This window comes from Typopeltis vanoorti, chromosome 13 (assembly GCF_054136105.1).
Source record: "Typopeltis vanoorti isolate ZY-2024b chromosome 13, IOZ_Tvanoo_1.0, whole genome shotgun sequence".
Classification (NCBI taxonomy): domain Eukaryota; kingdom Metazoa; phylum Arthropoda; class Arachnida; order Uropygi; family Thelyphonidae; genus Typopeltis; species Typopeltis vanoorti.
Window position 1 is genome coordinate 35,130,987 of NC_143561.1, and position 21,110 is coordinate 35,152,096.

Genomic DNA, 21,110 nt, shown 5'->3' on the forward strand with positions numbered 1-21,110 from the left:
ATGAACCACATTAGTAGGTTTTTTTATTACGTAAATACTTCGTCCTAGGTATCTTAGGACATCATCAGTACAGTAGAACAACACTAGGAATGACACAAAGGATAGGGCACATACGTACAATGGAATCCAAATTGCGTGCAGTGGCACGTTGCGGCCTGAACTTAAATCAAATTAAATTGAATTAAATTAAATTGTAATTTAATTTTAATTATAAAAAAATTATAAAAAAATACTCTATATAATCAAGATAAATCTTTATTTTTTTAAGGTTTTCTTTAATGTTCTTTTGGGGGCTCTTAATATGGGACAAGCATCTCCATACATTGAAGCAGTTTCGATAGCTAGAGGTGCAGCAGCAAAAGTGTTTTCTGTTATTGATAGGGTGAGTTATTATTTTAATAGCATCTAAATCAATTCTAGTGTATATTTTACCAAATTCAAATATTTTTCTGTTATATATAATGTATGTGGTGAATGATATAAAATATATATATATATATATATATATATATATATTTTATATCATTCTATATAAAATATATATTTTATATATATATATTCATTCATGCTGAGCTGAAAATAAGCTTGAACAAACATTATGTTTTATTTAGAAGAATGAAATTTTACTCTATTTGAGGTGTAGGATCAAGCTTTTCCTTCTCGTCCATCATAGGACAGGTTGAGTCCCCTCCTAATGAGGGGTTACTGGCGTATTAATGCAGCTGGTTTGCCACTTCTCTGTCGTATCCCTTTAGGGTGATATTCATGACTGTATCCCTGTGTGTTCATGGGGCTTGTTTGCCTGCTTGCGGGATGAAAAACCCCAGATAAACTGGGGGAGGGGGACCCTGCTGTCCACGCCCAAGACTGGCTAACTTGGCTATGGGTGAGGAAGATCCTTAAGCTCTTCACGTCGTTGACGGGAATCAAACCTAGGACACTCCTTCCCCAGGTGTATGGTTGCGAAGCGCATAGCCACTAGGTTAACCACACGGACGATCAAGCTTTTACTTATACAAAAGTGTAAAGTAAAAACGATTGCAAAGTGATCTCTCAGTTATCTGACCTTCAAATGAACAAATTTTCTATTATCTGACCCATGAATGGACTACTGTACCAACTACTTCTGGTATGAAGCAGCATGTAAATTGTACCTTCAGTTATCTGGCTAGCAAACTGCTCTCCCACTGTGGTTGGATAATTGAGAGAATACTGTATTATCTGTACAGCATTGAAGTCATTATATATCTGATTTCTGTATCTTCTATCTTTAGTGGTCATATATTCTATTGAAGTAATAGATATGACCACTAAAGCTCACTTATATTTACTACTCTTATAAGTTCATTTTTAAGGTTCCACTACAAGAGAACACTGTTTCGACTATTTTTGCTTTCTTCACTCATAAATAGGAACTTGTGATATTAGTGAGTTGCAGTCATGACTTATAAGCAAATGCTAGGTGGCATATGATCTCAAGGTTGTAGAGTTGACATAATTTTAAAATTTGTGTTTGATGTAAAAGCAGAACATATTCATAGAATATCATAGAGTCCCAGATGGAAAATATTTTTGTCTATTCTATTCTAAGCCTTTTGCATAATAGGAATATGATTAATTTTGCCATTAGTTCCTCTGTTTTTGCTCTTCTAGTATTTGCATAACTTCCAAGTTGCTAATATCACAGGTTCTTGCTTCACTGAAGGAGAATGACAAACTCAAACAGTTCTATCTGTTAGCATAACTTCTATTATTGTAATGAAGTAGTAAAATTATTTTAGGCTTGAATAATCATCTCTTCTGATAGTTTGATGTTATGAATGTTTTGCAGAAGTGAGAAACATGCACTACTTCAAGGTTGTAATTGTACAGCTAATATCACTACTGCACTTTATGCTTTTTTGTTTAAAGTAAAAGCTGTATATATTTGTATAAAATCATAGGATCTCTTTTAATATTCTACACATGACAGTTTACAAATCACATAGCACATGTTTGGAATGGATCATATTTTGCTGTTTATTTCAGTAGGAAAACAGTAGAAATATTTATATTATTTTAAATGGATAGATATATAATGATAATCACAAAATTTTCAAATTTCAGTAGTTGCTACTATTCTTGGATTTTGATGGTCACGGATGAAGAAGATAAATAAAAGGGCTATATTAGTCACTTAAAAGCAGCACACCACAGTAGTGCAGAGTGAAAATTATGAGGGGGGGGGGATTTCATGATGAAATCAGTTAAGATATGATATTAATTGTTATTGCTTATTGATTGCTAGCGATCCATATTAATCCTGCATATGCCTGTGACCTCATCTCAGCATCACTTTTCACTTCTTTAACTTCCATCAACACAAAAACAACAGAAACATTTATTATTATTATTATCCTAAGCTCCCATGAAGTCATAGACTCATCTAGAAGGTCTCTTTTGCCACACACACACACACACACACACACACAGCACATCATACCATGCCTTGAACACATTCAAATTCATTGCAGACACTGTACTCAGGAAATGCATTCCAATCATTCACAACTCTCCATGCAAAAAACCTGTTTCTTACTCCCTTGCTCACACCTTCCTTAGCTTCCAGGGATGACCTCTTGTTCTCTCCCTATCTCCCACCATATTGTGAAAAACCTCTTCATTGTTAAACCTATAACAATTCCTTACTAACCTGCATGTCTCTATCATATCACCCCTCTTCCTATCTCTGCATTTCTGCAAATTGCATCGTCTCAATCTTTCTTCATATTCAATATTCCAGAGATCAGAAACTATTTTGGTCAATCACTTCTGGACTCTCTCCAACATCTGTTCATCCTTTTGAAAACAACTTGAACAAATCTGTGCACAATAGTTTATATGTGCCTGATAAGAGGAATATACAATGGAACGCTAATCTCCTTACTTCTACAAGTCAGTATCCTTTGCATTATTGCCAGAATTCATTGTGCTGTCCTCACAATTTTGGCAGTATGTCCTCTACTGTTCACCATCATCCATTATTCACCATCATCCCAAGATCTCTTATTTCCTCCACATTCAACAATATATCTCCAATAAGAGTAAATTCTACATTCCATCTTTGTTTTCCCAAATTTTAAAAAACCTTATATTTTGCACCACAGAACTGGCATCCCCACTCCTGTAACTGTTGTATTCACTCGGTCTATTCAAGTCTTTTTGTAAGGCCACATCTGCTCTACTCCCTCATAGTTTGCCCCAACTTTGCATCATCTGCAAATAGCTAGATATCCCATATAAATCTTCCTCAATATCATTAACATACAGGTTGAACAGCAATGGTCCTGAAACAGATCCCCGAGGTACACCACTAATGACCTCTTCTGGGATATTGCTTCCCTATACACAACTTGTTGATACCTATCAGACAGCCAAACTCCAATCCAATGCACTAGACTAATATTCAACCGTATCCACTCTAGTTTGACTATCAACTTATCATGTAGTAATCTTTTGCATAGCCTAAGTATACTACTGTATATTCATCTCCCAGTTGGGAGATGAATATACAGTAGCTTATTATTACCTAAAACATGACCTCCCTTTAGCAAATCCATGTGTCCATCAAAGATAATACCTTTGATTATCATCCTCATGGTTGTCAATCCAATTTCTGGATCCAGATTCTCACCAGTCTTCTTCCAACATTTTAACTGCCTATAATTTGATGCTTCAATTCTGTCACTGCCTTTATTAAGTGGTACAGTCTTTCTCTCCTTCCACTACTTGTGAACTTGTCCTAATGTAAGACTCATATTAAACAGACATATTAAGGCAGATGTCAGCTCCCTGTCACATTTTTTCAAAATACAAGGTGATATATCATCAAGTCCCACAGTCTTATTAATATCAAGTTTTCTTAATTCCTCATATACCTCTTCCTTGCTCAGTCAGTCTCTCCTCATCCACAGCTCTCAAACTCTCAGCGGTGTCACATTCACAAGGACAAAACATCTTCATGAACTGCTCATTAAATATCTCACTATATCTTCCACTGCAGTTGTTCTTATATCATTTTCTCCAAATCAGCCATACTACCATAAATCACTCTTATTTTTGCTAGTTACATATCAAAAGAACTTTTTAGGATTTTTTTTTTTTTTTTTTTTTTTTTTTTTTTTTTTTTTTTTTTTTGCTTTATCAGTTAACTGCTGCTCATCATACTGAATGTTTGCTACCCTTACCATCCAAGTTGACCCTCCTTGCCTGGTCTTTGTGTTCGTCATGAAATTGATTATTACCAGTCTTCTTGTGTTGCCTCCATAATGCCTTTTTTTATCTGCATTGCATGCTGAATCTCTTCATTCATCCATTTCACACTTTGGAATATATTAAGACAATGCTTCTACTAGATAGTTCTTGAATATCACCCAAGCAGAATTGATCTCCTTTCCACCCAACTCTTTATTCCATTCTACAGCTTCAAACTGTCTGCTGAGCTTCTCATAATCACCAGCCTTGTAGTTCCACATATACCCTTTCCTCAGAGAATCCTTACATGAATGGCAAGCACCCAGGTAATCACTTCACTCTCATGGTCACTCTCACCAACTGGAGAGAAATTTGACACCTCATTTATAATAACATCTTCTGATGAGAGGATCAAATCTAAGACCCTCAATCTTCGTGTAAAATTACATACTGCCTGAGGTAGTTGTCCTTCAAAAACTCAAGAAACTTTTTTTTTTATTGCCATTTGCTATCTCGTCATCCCAATCTATATTGCCATAATGAAAATCACCCATAATGATCTCCCTTTTCCCATTTTCTTGACTAATTTGCTTATACATTTCCTGGTATCTTCATTCCACTGAAATATTTCATTCTATTTACTTCTGTCTCACACCATACCATCTCAAAACCACTACCAGTGTTTCTCCCTTGTATCTCTGCCTTGTATGGAGATAAATCTTTTTCTGTCATCAGTAGCACTCCTCCTCCTTCCTTTTTACCTTTCTATCTTCATGAAATACATCATACCCTTCCATCTCTATTCCTGTCAGAATGTCATCCTCATCCAACCATGTCTCACTTATTCCAACAATTTTTGGGTGAACAAACTCAATCAATACAACCATTTCATTTTGCTTGTTTCTGATACTTCTAGCATTCATATACAAACATAACAGTTCATTTCTGAATCTATAACGAGTTTCACTGATACTGCTTATTACATGTGACTTCTCCATACTTTCTTTGTGCTGCCATTTCTTTTTCTCTTTACTCATACCAGAACCTGTTTCAACTGTTTCAACAAATCCAACTGTTTTCCCTACATCCTGGCTCATCCCCTTCCCTTTTTTTTGTCTACACTTGCATTCACATCATCTTGGAGCATTCACCTTTCTCATGCTGTATTCCCATATCCATTCTGAATCTCTCTGTTTTCCTGTTTGTCTTGCACACCTATTCTCTCATTCTCTATGCTCATGCTGAACTCTTCTTCATTCATAAGCCCCACTTCAGTCTTTCCCTTATTACTCTCCTGCTCTTTCACATTGCTTCTTACTTTCTTCTTTATGAAAAAATGTACTTTTTTTATTAATTAAATGCATTCTCATTCAATATATTTCTTATAAGTGCATAATAACCTCTAATACATCTTATTTATAAATAAAAAAATGTTTACAATTTTACAGGTTCCTCCTATTGACAGTAGTTCACCTGCTGGGAAAAAACCACAAAAAGTTGAAGGTCTGGTTCAGCTGAAGGATGTTTTCTTTAAATATCCAGCAAGACCTGATATTATGGTAGCTTTTTTTTCCTTGAAAACTCAAAAATATGCTATTTGGAAGTATTAATGAGAATTAAAATCTAATTTTATTTTTCTCAGAAAAATTTAACTGTAGAAACTGTATTTATCTAACTGTATTTAACTGTATAAAGACAGCAGACAGAAAGTGCACTTGGGCATGTGACATGTAAGGGTAGTGGGAGAAGTATTTCACACTACTGCCCAGCAAGCCATTTGATGTGCTTTCTTCAGTTGAAAATAATATGGTCTACAGATGAGAGTCAATTGAAAGTGTCAAAATTTCAAATTTGTTAACCATAAAATGCAACTTTATGATATTCGGAAAATTTTATGAAAAATTAAAAATAATAAGATCATATTGAAAAAAAATGCATTCTTCAGAGATACGGTTAGAGATAGATACATCCATTAAACTGATTAAAGTATGTGAATATATACCAAGAACAGTTATGTTATGTTATTTTTTTAATGTTTAGAAATGAAATTTTTTATTTTGCTTTAATGTAAACAACAGACATACATTGTTTTTTATTTTCTTTAGAAAGAATTATCCAGTGTGTCGGTCAATAAATGAATGCTCCAAAATATTATATAATTTTAATTAGCCTCTGCTCCCAGAACTAAGGTCCCAGTTTGGATGAGAATTTATATGGTCACTATCTATAGATGATATGCTCCCAGATTTTTGGTAAGGCAATGTGGCCATAATACATAGTCTAATAGCATCAAGGACAAAGATGGGAACATAATCATTGATAAGGAAGAGATAAATGGAAGATTGGTGGAGTACTTATCAGATCTCTATGATGATGATAATGGTAACATGATAGATGATTCACAACACTTTAAGTTAAATATAACAACAGATACCACTCTACCAATAAGAAAGAAGATGTAATACATGATTCAGAATCTTCCTAATAACAAATTCCTTGGGTGCGATAATATCCCGGCTGAGCTGTTGAAAGCTTTGACTACTACAATAACAACTATTTAGTGGAATCCATTCAGGACATCTATAAAACAATAGAATTACCTGATGTTTTTACAACATCCATCTGCATACCAATTCCAAAGAAAAATAATGTACAAATTTGCGAGGATTAGAGAACTCTGAGCCTAATAGCCCATGCATCTAAAATTATTTTAACCATTGTTAACAAGGAAATTGAAAGAGCCTTAATTGGTGAATTGAGTGAACAACAGAAAGGCTTCAGAAAAGGAATGGGAACCGTTAATGCTATCCTGTAACTAAAAATACTAATAGAAAGATCACTTGAAAGAAATAGGAATATATACATATGCTTCATAGACTTTCAGAAGGCCTTCGACCAGGTGCGATAATATCCCAGCTGAGCTGTTGAAAGCTTTGACTACTACAATAACAACTATTTAGTGGAATCCATTCAGGACATCTATAAAACAATAGAATTACCTGATGTTTTTACAACATCCATCTGCATACCAATTCCAAAGAAAAATAATGTACAAATTTGCGAGGATTAGAGAACTCTGAGCCTAATAGCCCATGCATCTAAAATTATTTTAACCATTGTTAACAAGGAAATTGAAAGAGCCTTAATTGGTGAATTGAGTGAACAACAGAAAGGCTTCAGAAAAGGAATGGGAACCGTTAATGCTATCCTGTAACTAAAAATACTAATAGAAAGATCACTTGAAAGAAATAGGAATATATACATATGCTTCATAGACTTTCAGAAGGCCTTCGACCAGGTGCGATAATATCCCGGCTGAGCTGTTGAAAGCTTTGACTACTACAATAACAACTATTTAGTGGAATCCATTCAGGACATCTATAAAACAATAGAATTACCTGATGTTTTTACAACATCCATCTGCATACCAATTCCAAAGAAAAATAATGTACAAATTTGCGAGGATTAGAGAACTCTGAGCCTAATAGCCCATGCATCTAAAATTATTTTAACCATTGTTAACAAGGAAATTGAAAGAGCCTTAATTGGTGAATTGAGTGAACAACAGAAAGGCTTCAGAAAAGGAATGGGAACCGTTAATGCTATCCTGTAACTAAAAATACTAATAGAAAGATCACTTGAAAGAAATAGGAATATATACATATGCTTCATAGACTTTCAGAAGGCCTTCGACCAGGTAAAACAATAAAATGTTCAAAATACTAAAATATCTTTTAAGATCATATACTTAAGATTATAAAAATTATTTACACCAAACAGAAAATGCAGCTGTTTAACTCTGAGACTTCCGAAGCGAAAATAAAAAGAAGTCAGACAAGGTTGTATCCTTTCACCAAATTTATTTAATATCTATAGTGAGACAGTGATGAAAAAGATTGAAAAACAAAAAATAGGAATTAGTATCAATGGTATAAAATACAACAATCTTAGATATGCTGATGATACCGTTCTAATAGCAGAAAATAGAAATAAATTAATCAAATTACTGCAGCTACTAATCTAAGAAGGTAAAGAGTTTGGATTAGATATAAATGCAAAAAAAAAAGATTAAATTTATGAAAATCTCAAAAGAAAACATATCCAAGCCAGAAATATCCATAAGCAATATGAAAATTGAACATACAACAGAATACAAATATTTAGTCACCAACTTTACTGCAGATGGAAAACAAGATAAAGAAATAAAAATAAGAACAGCCATAACTAAAAATGCCTTCTGGAAAAATAAAGATCTGCTCATAAGTTCTGTTGGTATCGAGCTAAAGAAAAGAATGTTAAGAACATTAGTGTGGTTAGTTTTCACATATGGCAGTGAGAACTGGGTATTCAAGAAGAGAGTAAGACAACAGATAATGGCCTTTGAAATGTGGTGCTATAGGAGAGCTCTGAAAATCTCATGGATAGAACACGTGACAAATACAGATGTCCTACAGAGAATGAGAACACAGAGATCTTTATTACAGGAAATGATCCAGAGAAATATGAGATTGGCAGGACATGTACTGAGAGGTTCAGCAGGACAGAGGATAGTAACAGTTTTAGAAGGAAAAATTATGGGAAAAGGATCAAGAGACATGGTTTGAAGATATAAGATCATGGACAGGATCACATGGCTATACAGAACAAAAAGGAAAGCCACCAACAGAGAGAACTGGAAGGACATGGCGCTGCACCTTTTCACTGAGGAAGCTACATGAAGAAGAAGATGCGCCCATATTTATTTTGATTTAGTGAATGTTGTAGAGCTAGTGCAGATTTCAGACACAGACTTTTCAATTTATTATTATTACATTATTATCATCATTATCAAATTCCTGATATATACCCTCAATACAGGATATGATAGTACTACATGAAAAATTTACATCATTACTAACCTCCTATCTACAATTTTCCTCCAAATCAGTTTGTTACCTCTCAAGACTCCAATATTATCAGATCTTATATTTCTGTCTTCTAAAGCACTTTTTTACTGTATTATTCTACCTATATCTTGGTCTTCCTCTGGGTCTTTTTCCTGCCAAGCTGGTAGAGAACACTTCTTTGCTAATCTTTCCTCTCCCATTCTGCTTAAGTGACCATACCACCCGAGATTAGCTCTGCTAATACATTCCTGGATACTGACATATCAAGTTCTTTCCTAATATCTTCATATTTAATATGATATTGCCATTGATGCCATCTGTTTACGCCTTTAATCTTTCTCAGGACTCTCATATCTGCAGTCTCTAGTCTTTGGTCAAGTGTTTTACTTCTAACTCAGCTCTCAGATCCATAAGTTAAAATTGGTTTGAACACTGTCTTGTATAGAGCTGTTTTAGTGTTTTGGCTGATTTCTCTCTTATTCCATAAATTTATTCAGTTGACTTCCTACCATACCAGCTTTGTTGATTTTGTTGTCTATTTCCATAGTTAATTTACCATCTTCACTAAAAATCGTGCCGAAGTAGCTGAAATGTTTTACTTGTTCTGTAAGTTCTCCATTCACAATGCAGTTGATATTTTCAATGTTTCTGGCTATTTTCATTGTCTTTGTCTTTTTAATGCTGACCTTCATACCATATCTATTACAACAGTTATTCAATTTAGTCAGGGAATTTTACAGACTTGTCGCAGATTTATTTAGAAGTATAACATCATCCACACAATGCAAAGAGCTGAGATTAACACCTTCAATTTTGATCAGGTTTAATACCACTTTCCTTCATAATGTGATCCATATAGATAATGAATAAGAGAGGGGATAATGTACATCCTTGTCTTATTTAACATTAAACCATCTTCCTGTACTTCCTTGTCTGATTTAACATTAAACAATCTTCTTGTACTTACTTCAATTCTAACTGCTGACTTACAACTCATATGAAGACTAAGTATTGCTTGATATAATGCCACATTAACACCATATAACTGTAGCATTTTGAATTAATTCTCTCTTGGCACCATGTCATATGCTTTTACCAGACTACAGAACTTTATTTTTCTTGAATAATATTTGTATATTTTAGTCTACAGTTCATATCTGAGAGCAGCTCAACTTTTATTCGCTTTTAAACTTTCTTTCATGTTCTTCTTTTCAATATAAATTCAATTTTATCCTGCACAAGACTAAATGGTGATCACTTCCAATTTCAAATCCTCTGTACACTCTGGTGTCCTGCACCAGTGGGAAAACATCATTATCAACAATAACATAGTCAATGAGATTTTTCTTATTCCTTGCCTCAAATTAACATGGAGAGAACTCCATGTTAATTTGTGCACATTTTTATGTTGGAACATGGTGTTAGTAATAACCAGTCCATGTCCTGAGCAGAAATCCAACATGTATTTGCCATTATTATTAGCTTTGCTCTTTTCTCCAAATTTTCTCAAAACATTTTTGTATGTCTGACAATCATTTCCTACTCTACTATTTTAGAACCCCACAAGGACCAATTTTTCATTGTGTCAGTTGCTTTCTCTAAAACCTCAAAAAAAAAAAGTCCTCTACTTCTACTTTAGTAGAACCTTCTGTGGGACCATAGGCACAAATAAGTCTCATTGTCCAGTTTCACATTCTCATATTTGTCCACATCACTCTACTTGAGACTGCCTGCCATTCAAGAAGATTAGCCTCGTATTTTGTGTTGAATACTATGGCTACTCCTTCTTTTCCTTGATTTTCAATGCCTGAATATGACATTTTGTATTTATTGCTCAGAAAGACCTCACCAGTTTTTGTCGTTTTTGTTTCAGTCACCCCCATTATGTTGATGTTGTACTTATCCAATTCCTCAGCTAGCGCCATTTCTTTGCCATTCAGGCTTCTTTTGTTGATGATACCGATCTTGAACTCTGGTGATGTTGAGTTGGGATAAGTTTTAGGATTTGCTCCATTTGTTCCAGTTTGTTCCATTTGTTCCATATAATAATATTATTATATTATATTATTTCTGTATCCCAAGTTTCTAATTGAATGAAGTTTTTCTAATTGAATCCAGTAATCTGTATCAGTGGCATGGTCTGCAAACCATACAGCATCTGTGATGTGTATAATAAACTTAATTTCTATATTCATCCAGTCAGATATTGTTTGTTCTTCCAGTTTGAAACCTGAAACCAAAATGTAGTTTGCAAGGGTAAGAAATACTGTCGATGTCAGGATGACCTAGATAATGGCGAGGATCTTTTAGTGAATAGATATTTAGAATTTTTTGTTAGCTACAAAAGAAGTATATATATTATCTTTTAAGAATACATGAATGTTTTCTGAGGGACTATGATATTGGAAGGCAAGGATGCTATGTAGTTTATACACTTGGTAGGGATTTCCAAGTGATAAGAACCTGTTGGTGATGATAGACAGGGACCTGAAATTTATGTGCCATATTTGAATTGTGAGGATTTCACAAATAGATTATGATGGTGATAATGAAGAGGACATTGACATATAGAAGTAAAAGAATAGCTTTCTTCTGTAGAAGCATGGATCAGGTTACATGTGGATTACTGTGTGCATATTTATCTGCCCGGTTTTCAAAGGGATAAGATAGAGTAAGCAAGGTAGTGTCTGGTATCGGGCATCTGGAATGATTTCCAGATGCCAGACACACTACCTTGGGCATGAGGACAAATTGAGGAATGCCATTTGATATGAGGAGAATGATAATATGATTGTGACATTCAAGTTATTGAAGGGTTTTAACCAGATTAATTTGGAAGAAATTTATCATTGACTAGTGGGAAACGTGGTGGAGTAGGAGGCCATTCCTTGAATGTTGCATAAGGTGTGAGCAGGAGAGTGAAGAGACGGAAGCATCACTTTGGAATGTATTGCCTGAGAACATGGTAAGTATGGAAGTAGTGAATGAGTAGTCACAGTTTGATAAGCATTTTATGTAACATTGAGAGTCTCCTATGATGAGTATTTGACTCTGAGGATGTTTATTTCAATTTATATAAGGTTAGTAAGTTAGATTAAAAAAAATACTTAATCATGATTGCAGCATTTATAACTGGAATAACTTCAGTTATAGTTATTTACATATAACATATGTTTCTAGTTGTGTTTATCAAGAAATGAAATGCAGAAATTAATCTATTATGGAATTTAGAACATAAACATGTTAATAAGAATATAATGCTTGACTAGTTATGGTCACTGTAGTGTTGTAATTTTAGTGTATTTTGTCACTAGATTTGGTTACTTTTTTTTTTTGTTTCATGAGGGATTATAGACTGATTTTATAACTTTATATAGGACTATTACATATACTTAGCAACATTTTCCAGTCAGAGTTACCCACATTCTTGCTCCAGTTTAGGTGCAGTAAATAATTTCTTTATTTCAGGAAAAAAATGAGCAATGAAGTGAAATTATGAGTATTTATGATTGTTTTAAATTGAAAATCTGATCTTGACACCCTCTGTTTGCACTAAATGCAAGTTCTTTAAGTTTCTCTTCCCTAATTTTTCTTAGCCTTTTCTCAAATATGCTTGCATAAATCTTACCTGAAACACTTCTTAATGAAATTCCTTTGTAATTGTCTCATTCACTTTTATTTTGGGAATACAGTTTATTCTTGGCATTGAATAGGATAAACACATTTCCTTTTTTGACCTGTTGAACTACTTGGAGAAGCCTTTAGTTTTCTGTTTTTAGAAAGAAAAATCCACACAGACTTTATATCCATGCTGTCATGCCATCATCCTTTTCAAAAATTGGGATCTGTTAAATGGCTTGATCATCAAGCTTACTCTCACAAGAAAGAGTCTATTTTAGGTGCCATGACTGCGAATGAATTCAAAGCAAAGTATGATAGATACTATGCAAATGTTGGATAGTTCTTGACATGATGTTTAGGGCCTCCCTTGATGAGTCTAAGGACTCCTTGGAGTTGCCTGTAATAATAATAATAAAATAGACCTATATCAAAACTATCTTCTTGTTTAATGGCTTTGCTGTTGTAAACAGTTATGGAGTTTCTTTGTTGCCAGTCTCCCAAGACGTTGTCAACCATATTGTCATCCCACATGTCTAAGGTATCTCTGAATGAATGTCCAGATTACTTAATTCCATTGGTAATAAACTTTCTTCCTTTCTAAACTCTGCATAGGACAGACATACTTCTTCCTCCTTTATCACCTTGATCTCCATCAAATTCTCTCTCCTTGTGGTTAATCATATTTCAGCTAAACCAGCGGATCCGAGGCTGTTCATTGTGATGAACATGCAGACTATTAGATTCCCTGAGATGGAATAATCCAGACCAGCTGAAAAGGCTATCTCCTCCAAATATAGGATTCCTTGGAAAAGACCAAAATTCTGCATAAAGGACATTTTCTTCTGTAGCAATTATATAAAGAGGGAGCATGAAACCTTGCTACAACAGATTTGTTGAACTTAAATTATTCCCTTTATGGGAAATTGTTCTCCTTCACATAGCCCTCCCTATATAATTTTTTATAGCATATATAAAAACATTATTAGAACTTGAGAGCAGTTTGGATCATGTTACTCTGTTTCACTTGTGGTTGACATGTGACATGTTCTCATTGTGTTGAGTCTTTGTTATGTTACTTGTGCCTTGTTTCATTTTGAATTCATATTGAAGATGCCCTTGATACCTGACCAAAAAGTTTATGCCAAAACATTTTGGCAAAACAAAATGTATGCCACTAAAAATTTAACATAAATCTACTGTTGCATTAATTTTTAATTCAAACTCCTACTTTACATTTCAGTTAGTTGACATATAAATAAATGCTTTCTATAAATATATTTCTATATATTTGTATATTTCTGTAAGTAAATATACAAAAAAAGAAAAAAAAAAAAAAGAACTCTAAGTTCAGTATAGAGCTCTAAGTAAGATCTGTATATTTGTATATTTCTATAAGTAAATATACAAAAAAAAAAAAAAAAAAAGAGCTCTAAGTTCAGTCGCCATAATATGATATCGCTTACAAGAAGATATAGCAAAACACAACTTTCATAAGACAATATCCATGCTTGTTAATTTTAATCAATTCAGTTTGGCATTGCTATTTGGAAAGTAGTAGGATGTTTTGAATAATGGCTTCACACATGTAAGAGAAAACTAAATAGAATTTATTACTCCTATATATTTTGCTTAATATATCATGGCTTCATTCAGGGTGAAGACAGAAGAATTGGTAACAACATTTAAATTATGAATACAAGAATGAGTCATATACAGCATGCCTATAACATGGTATTGTATATGTCTTGCAACTGAGAAATACATATTTCTCAGTTGCAGCTGCATAAGTAGGAGGAAACACTATTAGATTTCAGAGAAGTAGGTATAGATGTATAATTAATTTTAAAAAAAAGAAAAATTCTAAACAATTAATGGCAATCACTTCCCAAAACTTAGAGATAGGTATGAAGTCTGTCCAATTAAGATTAGGATGGTGGCATAGGACTTCACATTATTAAAAAAACTGATGATCAAATTTGAACTTACTATAGTGTAGCATCTTGGTATGGTTCCAGTGAACTCTATGTTGATGGCATGAGAAGCATGGCCTGAACCTTCAGATTCCAAAAATCTTATATAATCTTGGTGTTCCTGGATTCTAATTGTAGCAGAATGGTGTCTGTCTAAAGTAGCAAAGATCACAAGAATGGGATATTTGATAAATACCAGGCAAGGATAGAGATGGTAGAAGTGAATTATTTTATCACTGGGTAGATTGGACATAAATAAATAGTATGATCTGCATATTCAAACAGATAAACAGAATATAAGGATGGTAAATATATATATATAAAATATATAAATAAAAAAGTAAAAAGGTGAAGCATGCAAATATTCAAAGAACAAGTGGTGGTAAGTCTGCAGGTTCAGAGGTTGAATTAAGCATTTATTGTGGGTGGCCTGCTCTAATCATCATTTGCACACTGCTGATAACTCCATAGGCTCATTAATTGACATTCCTTTCACAACTACTACTACTACTACTTAGAGCAGCACCTATCTGGCCACCTTCAGCTTCATTGGTAAAAGAAAAATTAGACAAAGTACAAGCAAAAGCATCCAAGATTATCATTGGTGCGGTCTCATCCACTAACAACATCAGCCCAACTGGAAAGTGGGCTTGACCTGCTGGAGGACAGACGAAAATTTGCCACCATAAAATTCATTAATAATATCAGAAGCTACCAAAGCGATCATATCTCCCTGAAAACTTATGAATATTGGAATCAAAAATGCAGACTACACAGATCATCAACTTTTGGTATCTCTTCTGGGTTTGGCTCCCACTGATGAGACCTCAACAAAGTTCAAAACTGGTCTGCGTAGTGGCCCTTCTCCTATTATATTACATTATGCATGTCCAAAAGGGGGATGTGTTTTGCATTATGGAATACTAAGGCAATTGATGTGAAGTGATTAGCTTCTATATACAAGTAGCTCAGTCGTGAAGATTCTAGATTCTTCACATGCAAATTTTTTTTGCTTACATTTAGGTAAAGGATTAAACCAAGAATATAATTTCATAGCATTTTTAATTTATAGTATAACCAAGTGAAAAAACATTCAACATTCCAACTTTATAAGACTTTTTATATGGTCACGTCTAGACTACTGTGAACAGGACTGGTTATCTAAGTTTCTTGGGAATGAGAAAGTGGTGGAGAGAATACAGAGGCAAGTGATCAACATGGGGAATGGTCTATAGATACAGAGTTGATTTTTCAGTACTCGTCAAGAGGGGCAGATCAAGGGGATCATCCCGAAAATTGAGTAAGAGTCTAGTTAGTATCATCAGGAGTAGATTTTTTTGCTTGGATAGTGGTGAATAGGTTGTCAAAGTATGTTGTGAGTGCTTTGTCTATGAATGTTCAAGGAGGGCTATATAGTAATGTAGAAAGTTAGGGCCTGTGGCAGTAAGTCTTTATAGAGAGATGCCAGGCATAATAAGAAATTCGAACAGTGTTATAAGTACATATACTAGATGTGACATCACCTGTTTTGATTTTTATAATGAGTATAGTGCATATTTCATCAGATGTATAGATTATTGTTCATTCATCCTTAGCCAGTTCTGAATTCCTTCTATGGTTCTGTATAGGATTTTTGCTTTATATAATGCAACTTTGTGATATTAAGCTATGAAATTTTTCAGTCCAAAATTCTAAACATAAATGTTTGCACTATCTTTATAGTAACTAGTGATCAGCATGATATGCTGAAATGCTGATTTTTTTATTTAATTTTTTATGCTTTTATTTTTTAGATTTTGCAAGGATTGACATTGGAAGCTAAACCAGGAGAGACTGTAGCTCTAGTAGGACCAAGTGGATGTGGCAAAAGTACTGTGATACAGCTGATTCAGAGGTTCTATGATCCTCTTAAAGGAAAAGTATGCTCCTAATTATTTTTAAAAAATGTTGTTGAAATATAATTTTTAATACTCAATTAAATTTAGTTATGCTGTTGTAAAAGGTATTACAACAGCAGTGTAATATTAATTGTTAATTATTAATTTTATAACTAATAATTAATATTATAGCTTTAATATAATTAAGTTACTGCAGTTTTAAAAGCTACCCCTTTGTGGTCAGCATAACTAACACCATCATTATAATTTTCTTTAAATCAATGTATGGAATTCCTTTTTTTATATATAATTAATCCTATACACAAATTGTCACAAGACATAATTAATCACATGTTTGTGTGTGTGAACAAATGGTCAGAGAGAGATAAGGAATTTGTTGATATGCTTTCTAAAGATCTGGATGTTGTAGTTATTGGGGAATACAGTATAGAAAAGGTTGTCCCAAAGAGCAGAAGTAGATGGAATAAAATAAGGATGAGAAGCTGATATGATAAGTCCGAAGTGGAATTTTGAAGATGTCGATCAGCAACTTTTTGTGTTCTTACATGTTTGGAGGAAAACAGGGTCATTTCAGTGGAACAGCATATGTGAAAGTACCTATAAAAATGCAGGAATCAAGCATCTCTCATAAAATGGTTGCGGGGGGGGGGGGGGTCTTGTAAGGAAGGGTTCAACTGGTAAGCAGATTGCACTCTCTCTTCTGGATACAATCAAGCATCCTTTGTGAAGTTTTGGATGTGCTGCCTCAGATGTGAGAATGATATTCTAAGGTCAGTCATATATATTTTAAAAATGGTTTACTGATGTAAAAGAAATTAGAATTTAATATAAATTCTTATATATTTCACCTGTTGTAACATGAGTATTATTCAGAGAGAGAGAGAGAGAGAGAGAGCAAGATTATAGAAGACTGGTTGCAACATTCAATTTGTGAAGAAGAAGAAGAAGAGTTACATAGCATGAGTATATTTCCTTGTGCCTTGATAAGAGTTGAATGCCTAGGAGAGTGCACTATTAGAGTTCAGGGGAACCAATTATTGCTCTGTAATTCAGTAATCCAAATAATTGATTAAAAAAATGATGAACAATTTATTGCAATTATTTTCCAGAACTGTGACATGCAAGTTTAAGATTAGGGGAAACATAAGAAGAGTTTTACAAGTTTCAAGGAAAAGATGATCAAATTTCAATCAACTGTAGTGCAAAATCTTCATTTAATTACAAAGAACATGTTATGTCTATGGCATGGAAAATAAGGCAGAACTTTCTGATTCTAAAAATTTGATGTATCCTTGGCATTCCTTGATTCCGATCTTGGATCAGAATCCAGGAATTAAATTGTGCTGTTCCTGTAACATAGGACAATTTAAGTCAACAGCAAGTGAGGTAAAGAAGATAACTTCTGAGCTTTCTTCACAAATACAATCTATACAGTTCTTTGAAATTGCTGTATAGATTGTATTATTTGTGAAGAAACTCTGCTATTTGTTTAGATGTCCCTTTAATGTAGGATATTATTATTATTATCAACATCCTAAGACCCCATGGAATCACAGACTCATCTAGGAGGTCCCTTTTATCATACACACAGCTCATCATACCTCACCTTAAACACATTCAAATTCACTGTAGACACCAATCATTTGGAACACAATCATAATCATTTGGTATGCAATCATTTAGAACACAATCATAATCATTTGGTATGCAATCATTTAGAACTCTCAATGCAAAAACCTACTTTCTATGTTACAGGAACAGCACAATTTAATTCCTGGATTCTGATCTTGGATCAGAATCCAGGAATGCCAAGGATACATCTTATTCTCCTTCTATCTTCCACCATTTTATGAAAAACCTCTTCAATGTTAATCCTATGACAACCCCTTACTAACTTGTACGTCTCTATCATATCATCCTCATCCTAACTCTGCAAATTGCATCATCTCAACCTTTCTTCATATTCAACATTCCAGAGATCATCAGAAACTGTTTTAGTCAATCACCTCTGGACCCTCTCCAACATCTCTTCATTGTTTTGAAAACCACTTGACCAAGGATCTGATTAAGCCACAATAGTCCATGTGTGACCTAATCAGATCCTTATACAATGAAACTATAATATCGGGGGAGGGGGGTATTTATTTATTTTTTATCATCATCATCATCAAATTCCTGCCATGTACCCTCAAGGGGTGTACAGGATATGATAGTACTACATGAAAAAAATTACATCTTTATTAATTTCATATCTACAATTTTCCTCCAAATCAGTCTGTTACTTGTCAAGACTCCAACATTATCAGATCTTATATTTCTATCGTCTAAGGCATTTTGTACCGTATCAATCCACCTATATCTTGGTCTTCCTCTGGGTCGTTTTCCTGCCAACCTGGCAGAGAACACTTGTTTTGCTAATCTTTCTTCGCCCATTCTGCTTAAGTGACCATACCACCTGAGATTCGCTCTTCTAATGCATTCCTGGATGCTGACAATGTCAAGTTCTTTCCTAATATCCTCATTTTTAATATGATATTGCCATTGATGGCATCTGTTCACACCTATAATCTTTCTCAGGACTCTCATATCTGTGGTCTCTAGTCTTTGGTCAAGTGTTTTATTTCTGACCCAGCTCTCAGATGCATAAGTTAAAACTGGTTTGAACACTGTCTTGTATACAGCTAATTTAGTGTTCCCACTAATTTCTCTCTTATTCCATATGAATTTATTCAACTGACTTCCCACCATACCAGCTTTGTTGATTCTGTTGTCTATTTCCATATTTAATTTACCATCTTCAGTAAAAATCGTGCCTAAGTAGCTGAAATGTTTTACTTGTTCTACAGGTTCTCCATTCACAACACAGTTGACATTTTCAATGATTCTGCCTATTTTCATTGTCTTTGTCTTTTTATTGCTGACCTTCATACCATATCTATTACAACAGCTATTCAATTTAGTCAGAGAATCTTGCAGACTTGTAGCGGATTTATTTAGAAGTATAACATCATCCGCATAAAGCAAAGAGCTGACATTAACATCTCCAATTTTGATATCATGTTTAATACCACTTTCCTTCATAATATGATCCATATAGATAATGAATAACAGAGGGGATAATGTACATCCTTGTCTCACACCAGATTTAACATTAAACCATCTTCCTGTACTTACTTCCTTCAATTCTGACTGCTGACTTACAACTCAAATAAAGACTAAGTATTGCTTGATATAATGCCCCATTGACACCATATAACTGCAGTGTATTGAATAGCTTCTCTCTTGGCACCTTGTCATATGCCTTTTCCAAATCGACAAAACTTAAATACAGATCTTTGTTATATTCCCATGCTTTCTCGACTATTTGTCGTAAAGTGAAGATCTGATCCTGACATCCCCTATTTGGCCTGAATCCAGCTTGTTCTTCACCAAGCTTTTCTTCTACAATTCTTCTCGACCGTTTCTCAAGTATACTTGCATAGATCTTGCCAGGAACACTCAGTAGGGAAATACCTCTGTAATTCTCACATGCAGTTTTATTTCCCTTTTTATATATGGGTATTATGAGAGCTCTACTCCAATCATCGGGAATTCGTCCCTCTGTCCAGGCTTTCTGAACTATGCAGTGCAGCCACTGTAAGACTCTTATACCACCATACTTCAGCATTTCTAGTCAAATGTCATCTACTCCTGCTGCCTTTCCACATTTCAAGCCTTTGATCGCTTTTTCTACTTCAAGTATGGATATGTATTCCTGACTGCATGCCTGGTCAGTGTTTTTTACCATTGTGCTGTCATCACTGCTTGTTTCATTTAGCAGTTTTTCAAAGTAATTACTCCATACTTCAAGGATATCTTTTTCTCCTGTTTTCATGTCACCTTTATCATCTCTAATTCCTTTTACAGCACTCTTTCCTCCATTCCTAAGCTTCTTCAACAACCTCCAGAATATTTTGCCACCTTCTTGATATTTATTTTCTATATAGAATATTTGTTATGAAAGAATATTTGTTATCAGCAATGGTAAGTTGTATACCATGAGTGAAGAAGAGGACGCAATTTGGAGTAAAGTGGATGACAATATTAAACAGGAATTGCATGCGAAAAAGAGGCTATGGAAGAGATATAAGGAGACAGGTGAAGAGATGCATGAGGAATATAAGACACAGGCCAGAAGAGTGATTAGTGTGGTAAGGAAAGCGAAACTGGAATATGAGAGGAGATTGGCCCTAAGATCCAAAGAAAATCCTAGGGAATTTTTTAGCTATGTGGCCAGTAGGAGGAGAAATGACTGTGGAAGAATGATATTGTGGGATAAAAATGGGAATAGTGTGACTGATGCAGAGGACATAGTGGAATTGTTCAATGAACACTTTATTGGAGTATTTCATCCTAGAGGAGTCAGTTTTAATGCTAGGGGGATAGGACTGGTTCGGGGTCTGGAGGTACAGGAGGAGAGTGTGTTTCAGATGCTGAGTACTCTGGATGTTAGTAAATCTGTG

General features: G+C 34.2%; 1 protein-coding gene across 1 annotated transcript in view; it reads left to right on the plus strand.

Moving 5' to 3' along the window:
- Positions 1-21,110, plus strand: part of LOC150100045 (ATP-dependent translocase ABCB1-like) — a 280,795-nt gene that overhangs the window by 93,486 nt on the left and 166,199 nt on the right. Inside the window, exons 10-12 of the mRNA XM_090403288.1 lie at positions 269-382; positions 5,682-5,792; positions 16,504-16,629. Coding sequence (XP_090259414.1) covers positions 269-382; positions 5,682-5,792; positions 16,504-16,629 — 351 coding nt within the window. The remainder of the gene's footprint in view (positions 1-268; positions 383-5,681; positions 5,793-16,503; positions 16,630-21,110) is intronic.